The 22,033-nt window shown below is 44.2% G+C and overlaps 1 protein-coding gene and 1 long non-coding RNA gene across 3 annotated transcripts in view; one reads left to right on the forward strand and one right to left on the reverse strand.

Moving 5' to 3' along the window:
* Positions 1-7,565, forward strand: part of UBL3 (ubiquitin like 3) — a 70,778-nt gene extending 63,213 nt beyond the window's left edge. For both annotated transcript variants that reach the window (XM_082675870.1, XM_082675869.1), the window contains 2 exons: positions 3,878-3,955; positions 4,872-7,565. In XM_082675870.1, coding sequence (XP_082531996.1) covers positions 3,878-3,955; positions 4,872-4,924 — 131 coding nt within the window. In that variant the 3' untranslated portion in view covers positions 4,925-7,565. The remainder of the gene's footprint in view (positions 1-3,877; positions 3,956-4,871) is intronic.
* Positions 1-22,033, reverse strand: part of LOC309836077 — an 81,066-nt gene that overhangs the window by 3,076 nt on the left and 55,957 nt on the right. The window lies entirely within an intron of this gene.

Below are 22,033 nucleotides of genomic sequence, written 5' to 3' on the forward strand. Positions count from 1 at the left end.
TTACTGCCTTGTAGAATAAACTCTAAGCCATTACAGATGGGAGTCCATACCTATATTTTATAAATGTAATTTAAGTGTACTTCTGGATAATATAATTTAGATGTAATATTTTTAAGTTAAAGCGAGACACACAAACTAGGAAAAGTTTATGGTAATGGATTTTCAAATAGAATACTGAAGGTATGTTTTCAGTTTGACTCTAACTGATGTAATTGCTAATCATGCAGGAATAAAGGTACGTGAGTAACATTAGAGAAACTGTAGTGTAGTGACTGAAAGAGCAGATTTTAGAGCAAGATTGTCTACATTGTATCTTAGCTCCACTACTTACTGGCTCTGTAACCTTGAACAAGTTACTTCACTGCTTTCTGTCTTAGTTTCCTCATCAGTAAATTAGGATAACCATAGTGCCTACCTCATAGGTTGGGAGGGTTGAATTAGTTTATAAATTCAAAGCACATAGAACAGTGCTTGGCACATAGTAAACACTTTAATTGTTAGCTATTACTGCTCTTTATATGTGAATGGGGAAATGTAGCTCAATAGTGCCCCCTTCTGGGTGGAACATTGTCTACCATCAGCAGGATTTGTTTTTATTTAAGTACAAGTATTTCAAATATATTATGAGAATTAGAAATAGGTAGGCAAAGGAAGTGATCTACTGTAATATATCTTTGTTTACATATAGTCATGACTTTTTTCCTCTAAACCTAATAATCGAAATGTTTAATCTGTTCTTCCTTAAAGGTAGAATATTTTCGTTCATTCATTCATTTATTCAGCATGTATTTATTTCTTATGTGCCAACACTGCTAAACAATTAAAGATACAGGGTTGAAAAAGAATCTCTTCCTTCAAGGTGCTCTGGTATTACATAGTAGAAACACATACAATTCACTGTTAAAATACTATGTGACTTGGAGCAGATGAATGCAAATGATTATTATGACAATATCAAGTCGATGGAGTGTTTCAGTATGTAATTTTACACACAGCCAAGTTTTGGAGGCATTGATAACACTGGTCTAAAAAGTGCTGCTATCTACTGAGAGGTATCTGCCGTTTAAAATATAGCTTTTTTTGGTTTGTAGTTATTGTTATTATTACTTCTTTATAGCTCTTTGTGTAGTTACATGGACCAATTCTTAATGTGTTGTCTATGGCTATATTTTACATTCAGTAAGGATGGGACCATATTTTAGTCTTTTTTTGATTGTCTGTGCCTCACATAAGCTCTTGTAGTGTTGATGGGTCAATGTTGATTGAATTAATCTATTGACTCCACGAATGACTCTTGAGACTCCATTTCCCTTTGAGTATCGATCTACATGAGCAATTTCTTATCAACTTAATTCTTTAACTACCTCTCTGTTGTGGCCCCAAAGTTCCAACTTCATATTAAAGATAATAGAATTTGTGTTAAAATCAAACTATTGACTTTTTTTTTGAATTTGTTTTTGACCGATTAACAGATTGACTTACGTTATTACTCTCATTCTATGTTGCTGTCAATCTTTTCAAGAACAAACCATCTCTGGTCTTAGTGATTTAGACAAAGAGCATAGGAATATAACCTAGACCTTTTAAGTTGATCAGTAAATCTGGGTAATAACATTGAACTATTTGTGGCTTTTTGGTCGCTGTTTTTCTTTGTCTCCCTGTTTTTTGTTTTTGTTTTTTTTTTTGAGGTACGCAGGCCTCTCACTGCTGTGGCCTCTCCCGTTGCGGAGCACAGGCTCCGGACGCGCAGGCTCAGCGGCCATGGCTCACGGGCCCAGCCGCTCCGCGGCATGTGGGATCTTCCCGGTCCGGGGCACGAACCCGTGTCCCCTGCATCGGCAGGCGGACTCTCAACCATTGCGCCACTAGGGAAGGCTCTGTCTCCCTGTATTGTTGAATGTGGATAAGGAGGAGACGGCACACAGGGTCATACAGTTGAATGGCTAGTGTGGAGAAGGCCTAGGCTTGCTTTGCACGGCTTGAGACTTGCTCTGTGGGCATCGGATACTTATTTTTAAATGCAGATTTCTGCATGCCCACTCTCCCCCGCCCTGTCTCCCAATCTACTACCGATTTGCCGTCCCTGGTCATTTTTCTGTAAAGGGTGAGAATCTCTCTTCTGGGTACTGTGCAGTGCCCCAGTAGAAAGCAGAAGCAGCACAGTGAAGGAGAGAAAGCATCTTGGATCTGGTATCCCTCTTCCTTTACCTTCTCTTAGTATCAGTGTCTACAATTTCTAGTTAAAATTCAGATGGAGAAGAAAACTAAGTCCCCGTCAATCAAATTTGTGGCTTCAAACAGTAAGCCCCTCAGCAGCTTTCTAGGCCTGTCCCACATTTCTCCACATTTACATCTCAGTTCACTTACCTGTTCTCTGAGATCTGTTTTCCTGGCTGCTCAAAAAGATGATGATCATGGTAGTATTTATGGAATGTTTTTTGTGCCAAGCCCCGAGGTAAGCACTTTCCTTGGATTGTTTCTTTTAATCAATACAGTGGTAGGGGGCAGGTGATAGAATTACTATCTCCAATTTAGGTGGAGGAAGCTGAGGCGTAGGGAGGGGTCAACAGAACTCTCAGAACTCATTTTACAGTCAGTAAGTAGCAGGGTGCAATTGTAACCCAGGTCTGGCTTACTGGAGTCAAGAAGGTGGTGTGAGAGTGGAACACAGCTTGGTATGTGGACATTTTAAATTCAGTCAGGCTCTCCCAATACATTTAGTGAAATGTTTCATCATATAAAGTCCTGTTTGCATTTCAGTGTTAAGTCAGGCCCAGGAGATTATCCAATAAAGGCCCTCCTTTTTTTTCAGCCTAGTGTGTATTTTGGGGCCACAGTGCTTCATTTTAACTTCAGAAATTAAGAGAACAGACCAAGTAGTGGCTGGCTAGCTTTAAGTAAGATGGAAACTCACCTTGATTACATGAAATATTAGGAATATTGAAGATAATTAGGGCTCTTTTTAACCATCATCCTATAGAGCAGGTTTAAAGAGCAAGTGGTAGGAGGGTAGTGCTTGCTAAGTAATGATCTAAGCCTGCCTTAAGCTTGTAGTGAAGAGACTAGCTTGAAACGTCAGAACTAAAACATCACGGCTATGGAAACAACTCCAGATGTTAGAGCTACCGGCTGCTTCTAATTTTATACACAGAATGACAAAGGGATTTGCCATGAAACTTTTGCGTCAGTGGTTCATGGGTGCGTTATATTGGTCTGTGTCTGAAATATTTCATAATAAAAACTATTACTTATAAATGAGAAAAACCTTTTAAAGACTTGATTAGAAAACAGTGATTACTAATAATGCCAAGACAGTGATTCTTTTAAAGTAACCTTTTTAAGAAAATTATTTTCTAATTGAAGCATATAAGGTTAGAAATAATAAAATTATTATATTATTATTATGTTTAAAATTATGTTTGTCATTTCTTCTGCTTCTACATTATAGTGGCCTGTCTGGTGCAGGAATTTTATTATGTGACTAAACATAATTAGGTTTAGAAACAAATGTCTCTTAATCTAAACTTCCCCCTAATTTAGAAAAAGTATTCTTTAAAACCTTTTTGAAATTCCTTCTCTCCTTTAAAGATTATCCAATATTAACCAGTTATGCATTTTCTCTTGTCCCCTTCCTTAAACAATGTGTATATATGTGTCAAGCTGATAGCCATAGCTAAATAATTTCTGAATTATAAAAATTGTTTCTGATAATATGAACCTAATTTCATTTTGTAAGAGATGCTCTCTCTGGTAAGAAATGCCATCTGTTGAGGAAGTCATACAAAGAGCAATCAATTTTTAAAATGGTTTCAATTTTGGTTAGTGATTTCAACAGGTTGGTGTATATGTAACAAGTTGTCTTCTGCTTTTCACATAGCATTAAAACTTCCTTGTGGCAAAACAACAGTGATGCACTTGGTGGCCAGAGAGACACTGCCAGAGCCCAACTCTCAAGGTGAGCCGTGCGCTCGAGAAGGTTCTCACTCGAGCCACAGCCATTCAGAAGTGGCTCCGCGTTTCTCGGAAATTCTGAGGGGAAGAAGTTCTCATAGTTTATGGTGACTGGTCCTTAGCAGTCAAACCAAATCAGCGTGTCCCTTGATTCTCCTCTGTGTTTATGTGTGTATCTTGGTTTGGGGGAGAGGAGAGGGAGGGGCAGGACTGTGGAATCTCTAGGGTGTCTGGGTAGGTAAGTGGGCCCTTATGTTAAAAACCTCTGCGGGCCTCTTTTGGGGGTGAAGACAGGTATCACCGCCCCGCCCGCCGCCCAGCCATCTGCTTGCCTTGTGGAAGCCTTCTGCTTCCGGGAAGGCTTGTGGAGGATAGTGCAGGATGAGGTGCTACCATCCATCCTGGAGCTGGGTCTCAGTGGAGAGGGAAGGTGACTTTGTGGACGATTGCTAAGACCTAACGAGTCACCAGAAACTATTCATAGTTTATGGATGGAACTTGTTAGTAAGCAAATAACCAGACATTTTGGAAACAGGCTAAAATTAAAAGGGTATTTACTATAGCTTTTTAATTTAAAATAATGCAGACATTAAGCAGAAAAATCCTGTTTCTCACTATGCTTGCTGTTTCTTATTACGCCCCTTTCCCCATGCTTTTTTTTTTTTTTGTGGTATGCAGGCCTCTCACTGCTGCGGCCTCTCCCGTTATGTGGAGCACAGGCTCCGGACGCGCAGGCTCAGCGGCCATGGCTCACGGGCCCAGCCGCTCCGCGGCATGTGGGATCTTCCCAGACCGGGGCACGGACCCGTGTCCCCTGCATTGGCAGGCGGACTCTCAACCACTGCACCACCAGGGAAGCCCCCCCCCGGGGAGTCCCCCCATGCATTTTTATAAACAAGGCTTCTCTTCATCTTCCCTAGGTCAGAGGAATCGCGAAAAGACTGGAGAGAGTAATTGCTGTGTGATCCTGTAAACAGTGTCTGCCAGGTGTGGTGTGATGTAGTCTTTGTCTTTCATGCTGCTGGGCCAGAGGAGACCCAACGTCGCTTCAGAACCTTTAGGAAGAGTCTGCCTATAAATACGTGGACCTGAACTATCACATGAACACTGTCATCTTTTCTCATGAAAGTAAAAAGAACCAAGAACATTTTTCACTATGATTTTTTATGTCCAGTATTTTTGTTTATGTTGAGCAGTTTTAAAATGTATTGATTTTTGAATGCAAGTCAATCTCCAGGGGAAAAGTTAACAAGTTATCTTTCATAGCAGAAACGATTTTGCTGCCACAAAAATTTTCATTACCAGAACTAACAAAATCAAGCGTTCCAGATACAGTGTGCACTAAAAAAGACTGACGGTTATTTTCTTCATCAGCAGAATTTATAACATGGTTTATGGTACCTAGAAATATACTCACATATACAATCCACACTGGAAGACACAGCAGTTACTGAAGTTAATTACTGGGCTAACATGAGAGTAAGAAATGGAAAAGAAACTGAAATGTTGGGTGAATGCTACCAAAGTCAGCCGTGGCGGCTGCACTGGCACAGAATCCTACACTGAGTGCGACTGTTCTCACTGCAACAAGTGAAGAAACAAAACGTGCCTCTTGTTGAAATTACTCAGCAGAGGGCTGATGAGACTAGTTGTTTTTCCTTTAACATGTGCACTGTAGTCAGACAGTGACGGAGGGCTGGTTCACATAGCACAAGATGGGTGAGAGCTCGCGTCCTAGCCTTAACGCAGGGGTAAATTCCAGTCACTCGTAGACCTCCGTGATTGCACAGAAATATTAGAAAACCTCATTTATTCATCACTTTTGTGTATTTGAATATCAGCAAATTGAATTTTTCCATAATTATTGCTCATCTCTGTGTCCAGTGTCACAGTTACTCATTAGAGACCTCAGATGAATTCTTAAAATTAAAAAATTCTCCATAGGACTAATTTTGTTTCTTTATGTAGTTTGCATTGGGTATTAGTGCTTGCAATTGTATTAAAGTCAAAAGCTGATTTTCAAGGCACACTTGATTAGGGATGCCATTGTTTTGTACCAATAATTTAAAAATTGATATGCTAAAAACAATTTGCACAGCACTAAAGCATGAGCTAGTTTCATCTAAACCTGTAAAAAATATAAAAGATTTTATATTTTTTCACTGGGAAGAAATTCTTCCTGGATGAAATTACAAATACATGTAGAATATATTTAATAAAAAACTTATAAAATACCTAACTATAGAACTTAAATATAGATTGGCGTGTAGTATATAGAACAATGTTCCATATAAATAACTTTAGCCTTTATAAAAATGAACTTGCAGGCTGACGTTATGTTCTGTACTGAAATGAGTGTCCACGGCCCTTACAAATAGTAAGTGTAAATCGTTTCAAACGGTCAGCTTTGTTTAAAGGTAATCAGGTTATTTTATTCATTGTTAATGCTTTGACGAAAAGGCTTTATATTGCAGTAGATCTACGAAAATATTGTTCATACTGATCAGAATTAAATTTGTATAGAGCAGAGTTTTAAAATGAATGTAAATAGCACTGAACATTTTCCTTCTGCAACCTGGACTTATAGATCCTTTCTGTAAACTAAATAAAAAAAATATTGTAGTGCATTTTGGTGGTAATTTTAAAGGTCTTGATTAGGTTGATAATTGTTTAAGCACTGTCTCATCCATGTTAAAATTGTTCAGTTTTTATTTCTGAATCTTTAAAAAATTTGTTTAATATTCTACTGTTAGGTTTGGGACGAATCCCAATGTATCTCTGGTATTTAACCTGGTTAATTTGTGCACAGTCACGACAATGGGTAGAATTATGTAGTCCCTGTTATCACTAAGATGTTCTATTCAAGAGATGTCGAACATTTATATGCTTTGTTGACTAACTCACATGTGAATTCTGTTAGTGTGGACTAAAGAAGAATCTGGTAGTTACTTAATTGGGCAATTAAGCCATTTATGGCTGTATTCTTTCCTAATACAAACTACTGGTAATTATTTTTAATACCTATTTTAATTCTAATTATTCTTCTGTTTCTCCAAAGTTAAAGACTACATTTAATTGTGATTGAAATTTTATGGTTAACCATATTCTCTATTGGTTTTCAATATATCTTTCTGTGTGTTCCCACATTATAAATTTCCCTTCACAAGACCTCAATTTGGAGTTTGCAAAATGGATGAACTGGTTCATCAGTAGAGAATTATGTCTCTCAATACCTGATATCATTGTTGTGCAAAATGCAAAGAAGAATTTGAAAATTGCAGTAAAATTACATACAGGAAACACCAAAAATGTAGATGCCTTAATAGTGTATACATGAAGATACTCAACCATCCCTTTGAAAATAGTTCCTTGGACTGCCTGCCGGTTAAAACGGATCGATCATATCCCATTGACGGTCCCTCTGCCACAAACAGCTTGCTTGCTGAAAGGCGAGAGCCGCAGAGGTCCAGTCCTGTAAATAAAACCTGAGCTACGGGCCTGTCACCCTGCCCAGCACTTGGTATTTAACTCATGTCTTTCACCTAAATTGTCCTAGACTTGAAGTATTCTGGAAAAGGCAAAGCTTTCCTTCTTTATTAAAACCTCAGCATGTCTCCTTGATCTGACTTATTTGGTTCCTCTTCAAGATAAGTTGTATCTTGTCATGAAAAATGTAGTATTTAACATCATCACGCACATTACATGAGGTTTTCTCATGACAAACATCTATCCTTTGTTTTATGTCATCTTGACCAATGTTACAATAATTTCTGTTAGCTGACTGTGGTGAACAATGTTTAATGTGAAAAGAAATTAAACCTTTCTTCATCTGTTGTAGAATATTTCCCTTCTTTTAAATGACTTCATAATTTTGGTGTAGAAATATTCTTTGTCTCTACTATTTTTCTCTTTTTTCCTTCCATTTATTTTATTACATTCCTCAGTAAAATCAGCATTATGTCAGCCTTTTTTTCTTCTCTGTTACCGAAACCAAAGAGAAGTGATCAACCAAAATTTTGTGTACCTTCACACCATCCTTACTGGTAACTGTTGCAGACATCTCTTTAATTTTTTTCCCATTATTATTTTGCAATATAGCCACTGGTTAGCCAAACAGAGTGACTAGGGGTGGGAGGAGGGCTTGAAGAAGGACGTGTAACCTATACTTGTGGTTGAAACAAAACTGCAGGCTGCTGGCTGTCTCCTAGGCACGGTTTCCCTGACCTAGCAGAGTGGGCTTCTCGGACGTGGGCAGCGGGTGGTTGGCTGCGGCTCCCCTCTGCGGCTCCGAGCGCTTGGTGCGCTTTCTTCGGAAGAATACAGCGTGTGTGAAGCCCTTTCACAGACCGGGGGATGGGGTGGGGACTGGCTTCCGAAAGAGTTCGTGGACAAAAGTAAATAAACGTCCAAGTCTCGGTGAAGTTTAAGCCAGTACTACAATATGAAAACATACTTCATTTATTATTTTGTGGCCCTTGACAATGACATCAAATGTCCTTCAATTTTTTTTATTCTGCCTCTTTTTCAAAACGCCAACTTTCAAGAAGTATACAGTAGGCATGGTAAATCAATACTTGGGGAAAGGGGATGTCAATCTCTCCTTTGATTCAACCAATAAAAAAAGGAACTGGGGGACTTCCCTGGTGATCCAGTGGTTAAGACTGCACTTCCACTGCATGCCGCGTGGCACGGCGGGGGGGGGGGGGGGAGAAAAGGAATTGGGTAAACAAACATATATTTCTTAACGTGGCTCTGGAAGTGATTTGTTTTAAAACCAAAAGAGTCTGAGGCAGAGACTCAACTGATTCTAGAGTGTAGTTATTACACATTCAGACATTGTTCAGTATCTGATTTTTATTTTCTACAGACATTTCTCAAGCCTTATTTTGGTGTAAGGGGAGTCTACGTTGTAGTAGAAGACACTTTGCTCCTTTTAAATAACAAGGAGGGAACAGGATCTAGAGGGGAATAGTGCCTGACCACACACGGAACTGGAACCTCAAGGTTTTAATCGGTGCTGCTTTTTAGACTGTCCACATGTTCCATGTGATAATAAAAGAGGGGGATTTATTCCGTTCTCAATTGTCTGCTGGATAAGATGGCTTTTCCGGCGTTCTGGAGCCTGGCCCTTCTCATGGTCCCCTTCTGCATCACGAGGTTTTCTCTCCGGGGCTTTGCTTAACTGAGTTCCACTAATTAGCGTGCGACCTTCCACCAGTGTTTCTCAAGCGTTTTTAAAAATTTGATGAACACATCTCCATTTTGACTGATAACTGCCATTCAGCCCTCAGACTGCGGGATGCCATGCCCGAGACCAGCAGGGCTTTGGAATCAGGCCTGGCTTCGAGGTCCAGTTACTTAATCTTTGGGCTTCCGTTTTTTCATATATAGAGTAAGGATAATACCTATTTTGTAGGGTTGTAGGGATTATTTTAAAATAAACATTTTTAGCACTGACTGGCCCAAGAACTCATCTGACCGCCCATCAGAGCTGTCAGAGGGCCTTATGTCGGAAATGGAGGGCCCAGCACGCATGTGTGTTCTAGACATCATGAAGAAGTAGCTTACGAAAAGGAGAAAAAATAGGAAGATTCTGCGTGCAGATCTCTCACAAGTAAATCACTATGTAGTCACAAATTATCCCGATGAGGAAGGAAAAAAGACACTGAAGAGATCACTGTGGCCACAAGTCAGCTCTCCCATTGTAATTTAAACAGCATGAGCAGAACCGGGTGTTTGGCTATGTAAATCAAGGAGAAATCTAGTAAGTGTCAGACACCTCTGAGAATGGTGTTAGAAAGGTCTGGAATGAACGGGGGTTGAACGGAAATAGAAAGTACACGATTGCTGTGCTCAAAACAAAAAGAACATGGCAGGGATACACTGCTGGGTGCCGACCCTGGCTGCATGCCGGAACCACCGGGGGAGTTTTCATTATTTTAATTTTTTACTTTTTCCTATTGACGCCTGGGTTGCTCACATCAGCTGAACTAAATCAGAACACTCGTGGCTCGGAATGGTCTCCTTAATTCTTGCCAATGACCAAAACCAGAACCACTTAAATACCGAGAACACAATACGGTGGAAAGACTGCAGTAAGTGGAGTTAAAGTAGAAATGGAAACCGGGCGAGAGGATGGAGACGGGGAATAAGGGTCCCAGCCGCTTTGGATTCTAGGAGACCTTGCGCACGCCGAGTAGTACTGCCCCTGCGCCCCTCCCGCCGCATCGCCCTAGACCCCCTCCTCCCTGCGTGCCTTTGCGCATGCTCACCACCACCACCCGCTCCCAGACCACGAGGCCAGACCCCCAGCATCCCAGCCGCGATACCCACGGGGAGAAATAATGTCGAAGTGGAATCCATAAAAATGAGAAGGATTTGTACATCAGTGTTCACAGCAACATTATTCACAGTACCCAAAAGGTGGCAACTACCCAAACAGATGAATAGAAAAGCAAAATGTGGTATCGTCAGACAATGGACTATTATTCAACTTTAAAAAGGATGGAAATTCTGACACATGCTACAACACGGATGAGCCTTGAAGACACTATTCTAAGTGAAATAAGAGGCCACAAGAGGACAAATATTGTATGATTCCACTTATACGAAGTACCTTGAATAGGCATCATAGCGATGGAAAGTAGAACAGAAGTGACCAGAGGCTGGGGGAAGGCAAGGATGGGGACGCGGGGACACAGTTTCAGTCTGGGAAGATGAAAAGAGCTCTGGAGGTCGACAGTGGGGATGGCTGCACATCGTGAATGCACTTAATGCCCCGGCTTGTATGCTTAAGAATGATTAAAATGGTAAATTCTATGTTATATATATTTTACCACAGTAAAAGAAAAATAAAACTTTTTTTCAAACACATGAGTAGGCCTTACCCAGGAAAAGGAGCCCGGCAGAGCTTCAGAGAAAATGGGCAGAGGGCGATGCAAGCAGAGCAAACAGAAATGCAAAGGCCCAGAAATGAAAGCGGGCACGCTGGCAAGGAAATTGTGAGTAGCTCGGTGTGGCTGGAGCACGGAGGACTTGACTTTGACAGGGAGGCAATGGGAAAGTGGAGGCTTGCAAAGCGAGCCGGGGCCACGACGCGAGGAAGCTCAGAAACCCCACCCGTAACTCCGAAATCTGGACGTTTCCTGCAGGTGGGGCTGCACCACTGACTGTCACGCACATTCACACACCCCCAGAAGGGACTTGGCGATTTCCCTCCAGCCTTTCTACGGTAATAAATTATATAATAAAATAAAATGCACTGTTTCTGTATTTTAAAAAATGCTTATTATAAAGAATTCAGAGTCTTAAACATGAAGAGGTGAAAAGTGTTTTCACTTCAGTTTCACCCCAAGCCCATCACGCACAAATAAGAACATGATCTGAGTATTCTCTGTTCATGTTGACAGCAGAGACGGTTCGTAAGCAAAACTGCTTTATAAACTTGGGGTCATACAACAGAAGCTGTTTTGAATTTTAGTTGCATTCAACAAAAGACATGGAAATGAAACTCAAAGAATCACTGTCACATAAAAGTTTCTTCACCACCAGAGGGTTGTTTCCTAAATATCCCTCTAGGATTAAATAAAGTGATTATGAAGAAAAACAAGGGGTTACTATTTATCTTTAGTACTTTATGTTTCAGTTTCAGACAATACTAATTGATTCCTTTCTCTGAAAGATGAAAGAGGTATTACTTCTTCCGTCTGACCCCCTCTGAATTTTGTTAAGTTATGATTATTTTAATACTTCCCATATTTCTAACACATACACTGCTCTCTAATTATGTGGTATCATAATTATTCAGTTTTAACTCTACATTTAAATGGATTCCATATTCACTTACCAATCTTTCATCAAAGCTTCCCGAGTCCTGATGGTTTTAAATCATGAGTCATCTATCAGTGGGTTAAGTTGTTATTGTAAAATATCTTTTTAAGAAGATTCACAGCACTGCCTAAAGATGTCTGTCTGTTACCTTTACGTTTGAATGACACCTTGATGGGGTGGAATGATCTCAGGCTGCACGTTCTTTCAGAACTTGGTAGACATTGCTCCAATGTTCTCAGGCTCTGACTGTTGTGAACAATTCTGAGGCCAGTCTAATTTGTCTCTCTTGTAGTTGATTTGTGTTTTTCTAGATGCCTGGAGATTTCTTTGTTTAAGCCTCAAGTTCAACAGCTTCTCCAGGCTATGCCTTGGCAAAGAGCTTTCGGTGTCAAAATCTCCAAGAATGTGGAGTGTGCTTTTAACCTGCAGATTCAGTTCTGCCTGGGAAATTTTTCATACGTATCTCTCAGGACATCTTCTGGTCCTCTTGTCAATACTCTGCTTCAGGGACACCAACTGTGCTTCTATTGGATTCTCACCATTCACGGGCCGGATGTGTTATCTTCTCTGCTTTAACATTGGTGTCTTTTCCGTGTGCAGTCACTGAGATGACCTCCGTCTTTCTTCTGATGTCAGCACTTTGATTCTCAGCTGGGTCCAGTCCTTTGCTTTTTAAGAAATTTATACTTTAGTTCTCTAAGTATGATGTTGTGGAGTTTGTGGAAATGGGTGGGGGGGAGGGGGATGGAAGGAAAAGAAAGAAAACTCAGCTGCGGGGTGTGCAGGCTCTGTTGGAGAAGCTTCCCCTGCTCGCTCTGCTGATGCGTCACTGAGGGTCTGGAGCTGGTGTCCCCCCGCCCGGCTGAGGATGTTGTGCATTCCCACCTGGGGTGACCCTCAGGGTCGGATTATTCTCCCAACTCAGGCACCGTCTTAGTCCCTCACTTCTGCCGGAGAATCAGCTCTATTTTTCACTTTCTCCCATATTCCTCCACCCCTCCGTCTCTCCCCCCACACACTCTGTGTAAAGTGCTTTTCTAGTTGCCGGTCACAGAGGGAAAAATAGGTGCTTCCCTGGTGGCGCAGTGGTTGGGAGTCCGCCTGCCAATACAGGGGACACGGGTTCGTGCCCCGGTCCGGGAAGATCCCACATGCCGTGGAGCGGCTGGGCCTGTGAGCCATGGCCGTTGAACTTGCGCGTCCGGAGCCTGTGCTCCGCAGCGGGAGAGGCCACAACAGTGAGAGGCCCGTGTACCGCAAAAAAAAAAAAAAAAAAAGAGGGAAAAATAGCAAAATCTGTTGTCTCACTGTTTTAAAGTTATTTAATCACCTGCCTTTTGATGATCATTTACCATCTTGACTTGTCTTTCTCGCTCACCTGAGATCCATTCATTGGGCATCTACTGTAAGCCATGCACTGGGGGAGGCACTAAGAGTTCAAGGACAAGTGAGACAGTCTCTGCTCACAGAGTTTGTGGTTCATTTTGTTACCTGTCTCATCAGTCACTGAATAGTCTCAATTTACTGTTAGTTATTATTTTCTTCCTCTCTGCTCCTGCTGTCCCTGCTCCAGGCCTTCTTTATCTCTGAGATTATTAGCAGATCACAGCAACCGTCTCCTATATCTTCTTTTTTATCTAAGACTTCCTGGTGACAAATCTGGTTGGAATAATGTTTTTAGATAAATCTTTTCAAAATCACTTTTTTCATGACGCTTCTGGGGCCCAGAACTTCTCAGTGACTCCTCACTTCTGACCACAAAAATCCCAGCTCCCTGGCACAGGTCTCCTTCCTGCGGCTCTGGGCTCTCCACCTGCAGCGAATCCCGGGGACTGGCTTATTCAACACTCATTCCAAACCCTTTTGCATTAGCTGCACAAGTGAAAGCTAAGATCCATTCTCCTGACTCTCTTGCAGCTAGAGGTCCAGTTTTAAGTTCCTCCTCTCGGAGGCATCCCGGGGAGATTGATTCACAGCTGGGGTGTGTCGGAAGAGGAGCCGGGCACAAAGCATCTGCTTTGCTGGTACAAATGGCACAGGGGCCGTGCGCTCTGGCTTGGAGGCAGTGACTTCTAGTTTGCAGGCAGCATCTTAGTGTGGCAGCTTTCTGATCATGACGGAGGCCTCAGCCCTCCCGGCAGCCCAGTTCTTCCGCGTGGGGAAGGGACTCACTCTTGGAGGCTCAGCTTAGAGCCTGTTTGTCTATCTGTTCCATTCTCTAGGTGATATATACCATTAAGTCCTTTCTGCTTTAACTAGCTGGGAGGAACCCTGGTTTCTGCAATCCTTCGCTCTGACCAATACACTACCCAGCTTTACTTCTCACTTTCCCCCCAAACCTATCAGCCTGGTGCCCTCACTGGCTCCGGGAAGATACCCTTCATGTCTGTCCTTCATGCACTTACCCCTTCACCCGCCCTCTTGCTTTCCCCTGCGATGTAACTGTCTCCCTGGGTCCTCTAATTCCAGATCCAGAGCACATCTGTCTCCCCTGGGGCTTCTCTGACCCCGTGTCCCCACTGGTCCTCTTCACGGGACAGAGAAGCCCAGCCCCGAGGGTCAGAGTAGGCTTAGGGCCTCAGCTCTCCCATCCAATGGCGATCCCGGATGGACTTGTCCTCAGTTTCCTTTGCCATAAAATGTGGAGGTTGCATCACGTGAGCACCACGTTGACCTCCAATTCAAAAGTTAAGACTCTAAAACTCAAAGACAAGCTACTTCCCAAGCCAAGAGAGCCGAGCTGCTCTCAGAAACATTTGACTTCAAATCCTGTGGCCTCTTTGCTTCCTGACACCTTTCCTCCAAGGTTGGCCATGCACGTGTGGACTGTGTATTTTAACCGCTGGAGAGAAATCCCTGCAGCTGGTGCCGACAGGCAACGTTCACCAGCTGCACGGGAGCAATGCCCCTGGCTGTGGCTGACCTCTCCACGGCGGGCTCGCAGCTCCTGTCAAATCTGCACGAAGATTTCCAAAGGGAGGGTCTACCTGGCTGAAGCCGTGCCGTGGGAAGGGAGCAGCTGTGTGGCAGGTATCTCTGCTCAGTGCGAGTGTCAGCAGCTTCCTGGTAGCCTGTGTAATATTGGTGGTGATTCTCCTGACTCTGGAACTTCTAACAGATATAAAGCTTCAAAAAAAAAAAAAGGAAGAAGAAGAAGAAGAAGAAATCCCTGCAGCTGGCAAGGCCAGGCCCCGAGGGATGGGGAGAAGAATTCTTTTCCAAGAAGGCGAGTCCCCCTTAGAGTGTGGGCCCTGTTTCATGGACAAAGTACACAGCTTGCCTATATTCCGTTACCCAACCTGTCTGCCGACGCCTCAGGCTGCAGCGCAGGCCTGATGGGTGAGGGTCCATGACAGGGTCTCAGTACACGTTCCCACGGAGGCTGACGACCAGGCCCCGAGAACAGAGCAGTCCCCGTGCTGGGTCACATCGCAGGCTCTGGAGTCAGCGCCAGGGGGCGTCTGCTCATTGAGCCTGGGGAGACGGACCAGACAGAACCCTTAGGGCAGGGTGACATCATCTGTGTGACGTCACACATGGCCCTTCTTCAGACTAACAGGCCGCTCTGGCTCCCAGGTCCTGTCCCAGGCAGGTCTGCAGCCATCCCAGGGCATGGGAAGGCTGGAGACCCTCAGCTGCTTTATGCCCACTTGTCCCAGCTGTTCTCAGCGTCCCCTGCGTCCAGGGGCTACATCCCATCACTTGAACCACCCGCAGGGAGCCTTCCTGGAGCTCAACTGTGCTCTCACTTCTAATCAAGGGTGGATGTCAAAAACGGCCAGTTGGAAACGACTCCTGCCTGTTCTCCGTGCGTGCCTTACACGTGCGCCCCAGAGGCCATAGGTGCTACTTTAAAAAGAAACAAAGCACAGGAGCAGATGGCCTTTGGGTCGGGAATGACCCGGACGCACTCTATTTCCACCTTCTTGACCCGTTCAAGCACTGCTTCCATCTTTCATACACACACACACCCCCTTGGGCCCAGCCTCACGGGGCTTGGAGACCCAGCACTGGCCTGTTCCTTCTGACTCTGGCCTGGCATCTCCTTGGTGTCCAGGCCCTGCTTCTAGTAAATGCCACTCACCTCCCAACACTGCCCACACCCCTAGACACATCCCACAGCTGAACCCACACCAGCGCGGCCCCGCTTTCCAAGGGAGCGATTAGACAGTTCCTGAATGGTGGAAGGCCTTATACATCATTACATTGACAGCATAATGAAAAAAGATCTTTTTTTTTTTTTTAACATCTTTCTTGGAGTAGAATTGCTTTACAATGGTGTGTCAGTTTCTGCTGTATAACAAAGTGAATCAGCTATACATATACATATGTTCCCATATCTCCTCCCTCTTGCATCTCCCTCCCTCCCACCCTCCCTATCCCACCCCTCTAGGTGGTCACAAAGCACTGAGCTGATCTCCCTGTGCTATGCAACTGTTTCCCACTAGCTGTTTTACATTTGGTAGTGTATATATGTCCATGCCACTCTCTCACTTCGTCCCAGCTTACCCTTCCCCCTCCCCGTGTCCTCAAGTCCATTCTCTACGTCTGCGTCTTTATTCCTGTCCTGCCCCTAGGTTCTTCATGATCTTTTTTTAAATTTTTGACAAAAGATCTTTGTACCAAATTTCTCAAAACGTTTTTCGTCTTGATGAATTGCTTTGACCTATTTATAGGACGAGAGCTCAGCAACCTGTTCCTTGGTTGTCCTAAAACTCTTAGCTCTGTTTTACACCTACTCACAGCCGTTAATAACCCTTAGCCTCCTTTTCTGTTTACTGTCTACCCAGCTGCCCAGCCTTGACATAACCTCTGTCGGTAATGTGGAAAAACACAAGCCCAAGAGTCAGACAGATGTGCTTTTAATCCCAGCGCCCCCATAAACCAGTCTAATGGGTGTGGGCACATCGTTTAACTCCTCTAACATCCACCGCTCCATGTGAAATAGAGGTACCATCCCCAGTGTCCCAGTGGTTCGATCAGTGTTGAGATTTAATGAGCTACTATCTGCCCAGAACTCACACACGTAAGAGCTCAAAAGATGTGACCCTCCTTTCCTCTTTCCTTTTCCTTTTTTTTTTTCACGGACCCATCTCAGCTGCTTTCTTTCTTCTGGACGCATTGGGAGGCAAGGCATCCCTACTGAACAAAGAAATCAATGTGAAGGTGGCAGCTTTGTGGATCCTGGCCCCTAGCTGCTAGGACACCTGAATTTTAAGCAACAGGACACTCAGAACCTAGCACTTGACAGGAGGGGGTATGTGCATGAGTGCAAATGCAAATTGGTTCTCTGTCTCAGTTCCCCAAAACTGCTGTGGGGATCCCCACAACGGGCTCCCAAGTAAGAAATGTAGCTGTAGCTGTAAACAGTCGAGAATGGTCTCCAAGATCGTACACAAATGTGAAAGCCAGAAACACAGCATCGCTGTACAGTTTGTGCCCGGCCCAGGGACAGCTGCTGAGCTGGTTAAAAATATGTGTCTGCAAATAAGTTTGTGCTGGTGAGCTTGGGTCATAAAGCTCTTCTCATCTGAGCCTTTATTTTGGGTGTGCATTACTCTAGGCAAATGTGCCTCAGAGGCGCTCAAAGAATATTTGATTCGTCGGAGAGAGATTGAGGCACCCTGTGCAGTGCAAGAAACAGGCCTCCTGCCCGTCACTTAAGAGCCCATGCATATATGTCCATGCCTCTAGATAGCTAGTGGGAAGCAGCCGCATAGCACAGGGAGATCAGCTCTTGTGACCGCCTGCAGGGGTGGGATAGGGAGGGTGGGAGGGAGGGAGACGCAAGAGGGAAGAGATATGGGAACATATGTATATGTATAACTGATTCACTTTGTTATAAAGCAGAAACTAACACACCATTGTAAAGCAATTATACCCCAATAAAGATGTTAAAAAAAAAAAAAAAAAGAGCCCATGCAGCCTTGTCAGGAGGAGAGAGAGCACAAAAGGGACAAAGAAACCAAAGAGAATCAAGTCAACAAGTATTTCTAGGAAGGGGACCCAAATGGCCCAGTGATGCCTATTGTCTGGGTACACTTTTTTTCTTTTCTTCTTTTTAAAAAACTTTTATTGAAGCATAGTTGATTTACAATGCTGTGTTAATTTATGCTGTACTGGGTACACTTTTTTTTTGGCGTGGCATGCAAGATCCTAGTTCCCGGACCGGGGATTGAACCCATGCCCCAGGCAGTGAAAGCTCTGAGTCCTAACCACTGGACTGCCAGGGAATTCCCCCAGTACACTTTTAATAAGGCTCCTTTTCACTGTGTTTATTGATACTCACTTTTTCAACTTTCTAGAGCTGCCATAACATAGTACCACAAACTGGGTGCCTTAAACACAGAGATTACCTCACGGTTCTGGAGGCTAGAAGTCCAAGTTCAAGCATTCAGCAGGGTTGGCTGGAGGGAGAATCTGTTCCATGCCTCCGGCCCAGATGTCCCGTGGCTTGTAACAGAGTCCCAATGTCTGTCCTTATCTTATGTCCGTGTCTAAACTTCTCTTTTTATAAGGGCACCAGTCATATTGTGTCAGGGACCCACCCAACCTACTCCAGTAGGACCTCATCTGAACCAGTTACATCTGTAATGACCCTGTTCCCAAAAAAAGGTCACATTTTGAGGGACCAGCAGTTAGGGCTTCAACACACAAATCTGTGGGGGACACAATTCAAACCATAACACCTGCTAGGGGGCACCTTCGCTAGATGCCGAGGGATGGAAAGACGTGTGGATACACAGTCTTTGTTTGATTAACCCACAATCCAGACTGGAACACATACAGTATTCTGCAAGCTGGGCACAGTTGAGGAGGCAGTGGAAACACGAGACAAGCTCCATGGGAGCAGGAAGGAAGGAGCCTCAGAGGAAACCTTTGAGTACTGGGTACAACCTTTAAACTGTGTCCTAGTGAAGATGCAGGCGATATCACCAGATTGTCAAAGCCATCTTCAGTGTGTCTGTAGCCTTTCTATAGTGTAAAACCATGTAGTTGTTAAAACTAACATACTGTGGTACGTAAGCCGTCCGCTCTAGAATTTAAAATGAAAATACTGAAAGTTTCAAACGGTCAGTCATGGTAAGACTATAATTTTAGTTTAAATTGTTTAGAAAATGTATCCAATTAAGTCTGTAATCAGTGTTCAAATGGTCATGAAAAATTATTGTCCAAGTGGGGTTCATTAAAATTGTGTTGTGTTTAAGGCAGGCAGCATCAATTCCCATAAAATAAAATCAGATCATAAAAATACTGTGTTTTGGCTGAATTGTGTCCATGCCCAAATTCCTACGTTGAAGTCCTAACGCCCAGGACCACAGTGCGACTGTACACACATAGGGTCTTCAAAGAGGTGATTAAAGCTAAACTGAAGTCTCTAGGCTGGGGCCCTAATCCAAGATGACTGCTGTCCTTATACGAAGAGGGATTAGGACACACAGGGAGAGATGTCTGCGATTCCCGCACACACACAGAGAAGAGGCCACATGAAGACAAAGGGAGAAGGCGTCTGCAAACGGGGCGGGGGGGCGGGGCAGGAAACCAGCCCTACGGACACCTTGACCTTGCACTTCCTGCCTCCAGAACTGTGGGAAAATAAATGTTTTGTATGTTAAGACTGAGGTGCCCGGGGCACCCCTAAGCAGGAATGTTACTGATGGACCCGCTTAACGGGAGAACACAGAGACTAGAAGAGGGCCCAGGGCCAAGCCTTGAGCAACTCCCACAACTAGGGGGCCAGAGGAGGAGGAGAAGCTGGCAGAAGAGCACGAAGGAGAGGCCAGCGCAGGACGGGGCAAGGACAGGGCAAGGACGGGGCGTATCAGAGATGCCCAGGGAATAGTGTCCGGCAGAGCAACAGGAGGACCAGAAAGTCCACTGGAGTTGGCAGTATGGAGGCTGTGGGGAATCCAGCCATTCACAGTTCCAGGGCAGAGACGGGTGGCTGGAAGCTCCATTGGGGAGGAAGTGGATACAGCTCTTGTAGACAGCTCTGCTGAAAGCTTTCCCTTTTTGCCAAGCAGGGGAGTCCGGAACGGGGCCTCGCACCGTGGGGCAAGAAGACGAGCATTCTGCCCACTAAGCACACTCAAGCCCTCAGCCCAGGCACCTTCTCCGAACAGGAGAACCTCTTCTTCCAGCTGCGTCCCCACCATCCTCATGATTGTCCAGCTGAGTGTGGGATGGGAAGGGACCGCTTGCTTTGGGCCTCTACGGGGGACATCTGCTCCTTTTGTTGCCTAGGTGCCCTCCCGTCCCTCTGCTAACAAGCCCCACACCCTCCGTCCATGCCTTTTCCACTTGGGCTCACTCACGGAAAGTTTCTATCCCTTACAACCAAGCCACCCTGACTGATACACCCTTTCTTCTGAAATGGTTCAAGGCCAGCTTTTTCTGACCTTCTCCCTTAGCCAACAATGAGGTAAGACGTGAAACAGTCTAAGAAACACTGGAGGGTAGGAAATTAAGGAGAATTTGGAAGAATGCAATTGTTCTCACAACATTTTGGCTTTTTCAAATTTTGTTAAACTAACCACATTATGGGAAATTGCCAATGGAGGAATACTGACTTTTCCAAAGCAGAGCGGTGCTTTAGGAAGAGATTACATGGCTTTTTATTGAAATCGCAGAATCGCTGTATTTTGTACGTGCCCTCTGTAATGGCCTGGGGGGAAGAATGTGTAAGAAAAGTAAGAAAAGGAATAGAAGGAATTTCATTAAGGGCAGGATGCTGGAACAGGAAGAGTCCAGCTCTTACGTAACTGCAGAAGGGTAGAAATTGAATACCGGGAACAAAAGGAAATAAGTAAAGTGAAATAAGATGCCGCAGAGCTGATTCTCGCATCACCAGCCAGTTAAACTCTCCTTTGCAGATCAGACATCTTTTCTCTATTTGCAGCAAAGCTTCAAAGCTACAGGCTGGCATCAGGCCATTAGCATAATTCAAACCACACTGGTGACACTTCCTGGAGTCCAGCTTCTAACCACATCCCTCTCTCCCCTCATCTGCCCAGGTCCTGGCACCAAAGATTTAAAAAGATGGGAAAAGAGAATATTCTTTCCTTTCCCTTTCGATGCTCTCGTGCCTCTCAACAATGTCATCCAGTTCCCAACTTTCCCCAGATCCCCCCTGTCCCACGGCTCCCAGGCAGTTACAAGCCCAGGGTAGTCTGGGTGGACCCAGAAGAACGCATGTCTTTTTCTCTAAAAGCCCTTGTGGGAAGTTCCCTCTATCCTATGGGGGTAAAAACGCAGTCTGTTTGGTTCTTTCTGTATTTCCAGTTTCCCCGGGGCCAGGCACGTGATTGACAATAGTATTTCTTTAATGAGTAAATGGATGAATGAGTGAGTTTTCCAAGAGGATATATTCAAATGCTAAACATCTCATATCCATGTGCTTCCAATTACCTCTAAAGAAGTTTCCCTGGTTTGTTTTTGTATCCTTGTGCCTCGGGGGAAAAACTCAAAACAGCGAAATGACTTTTTGCTGGATGGTGAAGCATAAAAGGGTGGGATCTTGGCAAATGTGTGACGCTGATGACGCCTTCGCGGGCTTGACTCCGTCTCAGGGCCTCACTCACGGTGTGTCTCCCTCCCCACCTCCCCCTTTCTCTTCTTTCCCCATCCTCTTTCTCCCTGATCTCCAGGGCTCAGCCGTGAATTCTGCTGCCTAAAATACAGCTCGTGAGGACTGAACTCTCCTAGAACTATTGGAATTTTAGTACAAGTTTCTTGAGGACCAGCACAAAGGAATAACCCTGACTGGTAAAATTTCCAGGAGGTGGGACCAGGTGATTTGGGAGGACTTAATTTTTCTATTTCAAATAGGCAGCTATATATACTCCGACCATTCATCAGGCTGTGTCTGCTCCCTGATACTCTGATAGACCAATCTGGATTAGGACCCAGAGTTGCACGATTGTCTTTAACCAGTAACTACCATCCCTGCATCCATCCATTTATCCATCTATCCCATTCACTCATTCACTGAAGAATGAAAATAATGAATTCCCCGGCGGTCCAGTGCTAAGGACTCCGAGCTTCCATTGCAGGGGGGGCCCGGTTCGATCCCTGGTCGGGGAACTAAGACCCCGCAAGCCGTATGGCGCAGCCAGAAAAGAATGAAAATAGTGACGAAAAAGACAACTACGTGCCAGTTCTCTCACAGCTCAGAGAATCAGGGAGAGAGAGAGGGCAACCAAATAATCCAGCAAACGAAAGAAGTTCCTGAAATTAAAGGAGTGAGGCTACG

Source organism: Grampus griseus (genome assembly GCF_964374135.1).
Source record: "Grampus griseus genome assembly, chromosome: 18".
Classification (NCBI taxonomy): Eukaryota; Metazoa; Chordata; class Mammalia; order Artiodactyla; family Delphinidae; genus Grampus; species Grampus griseus.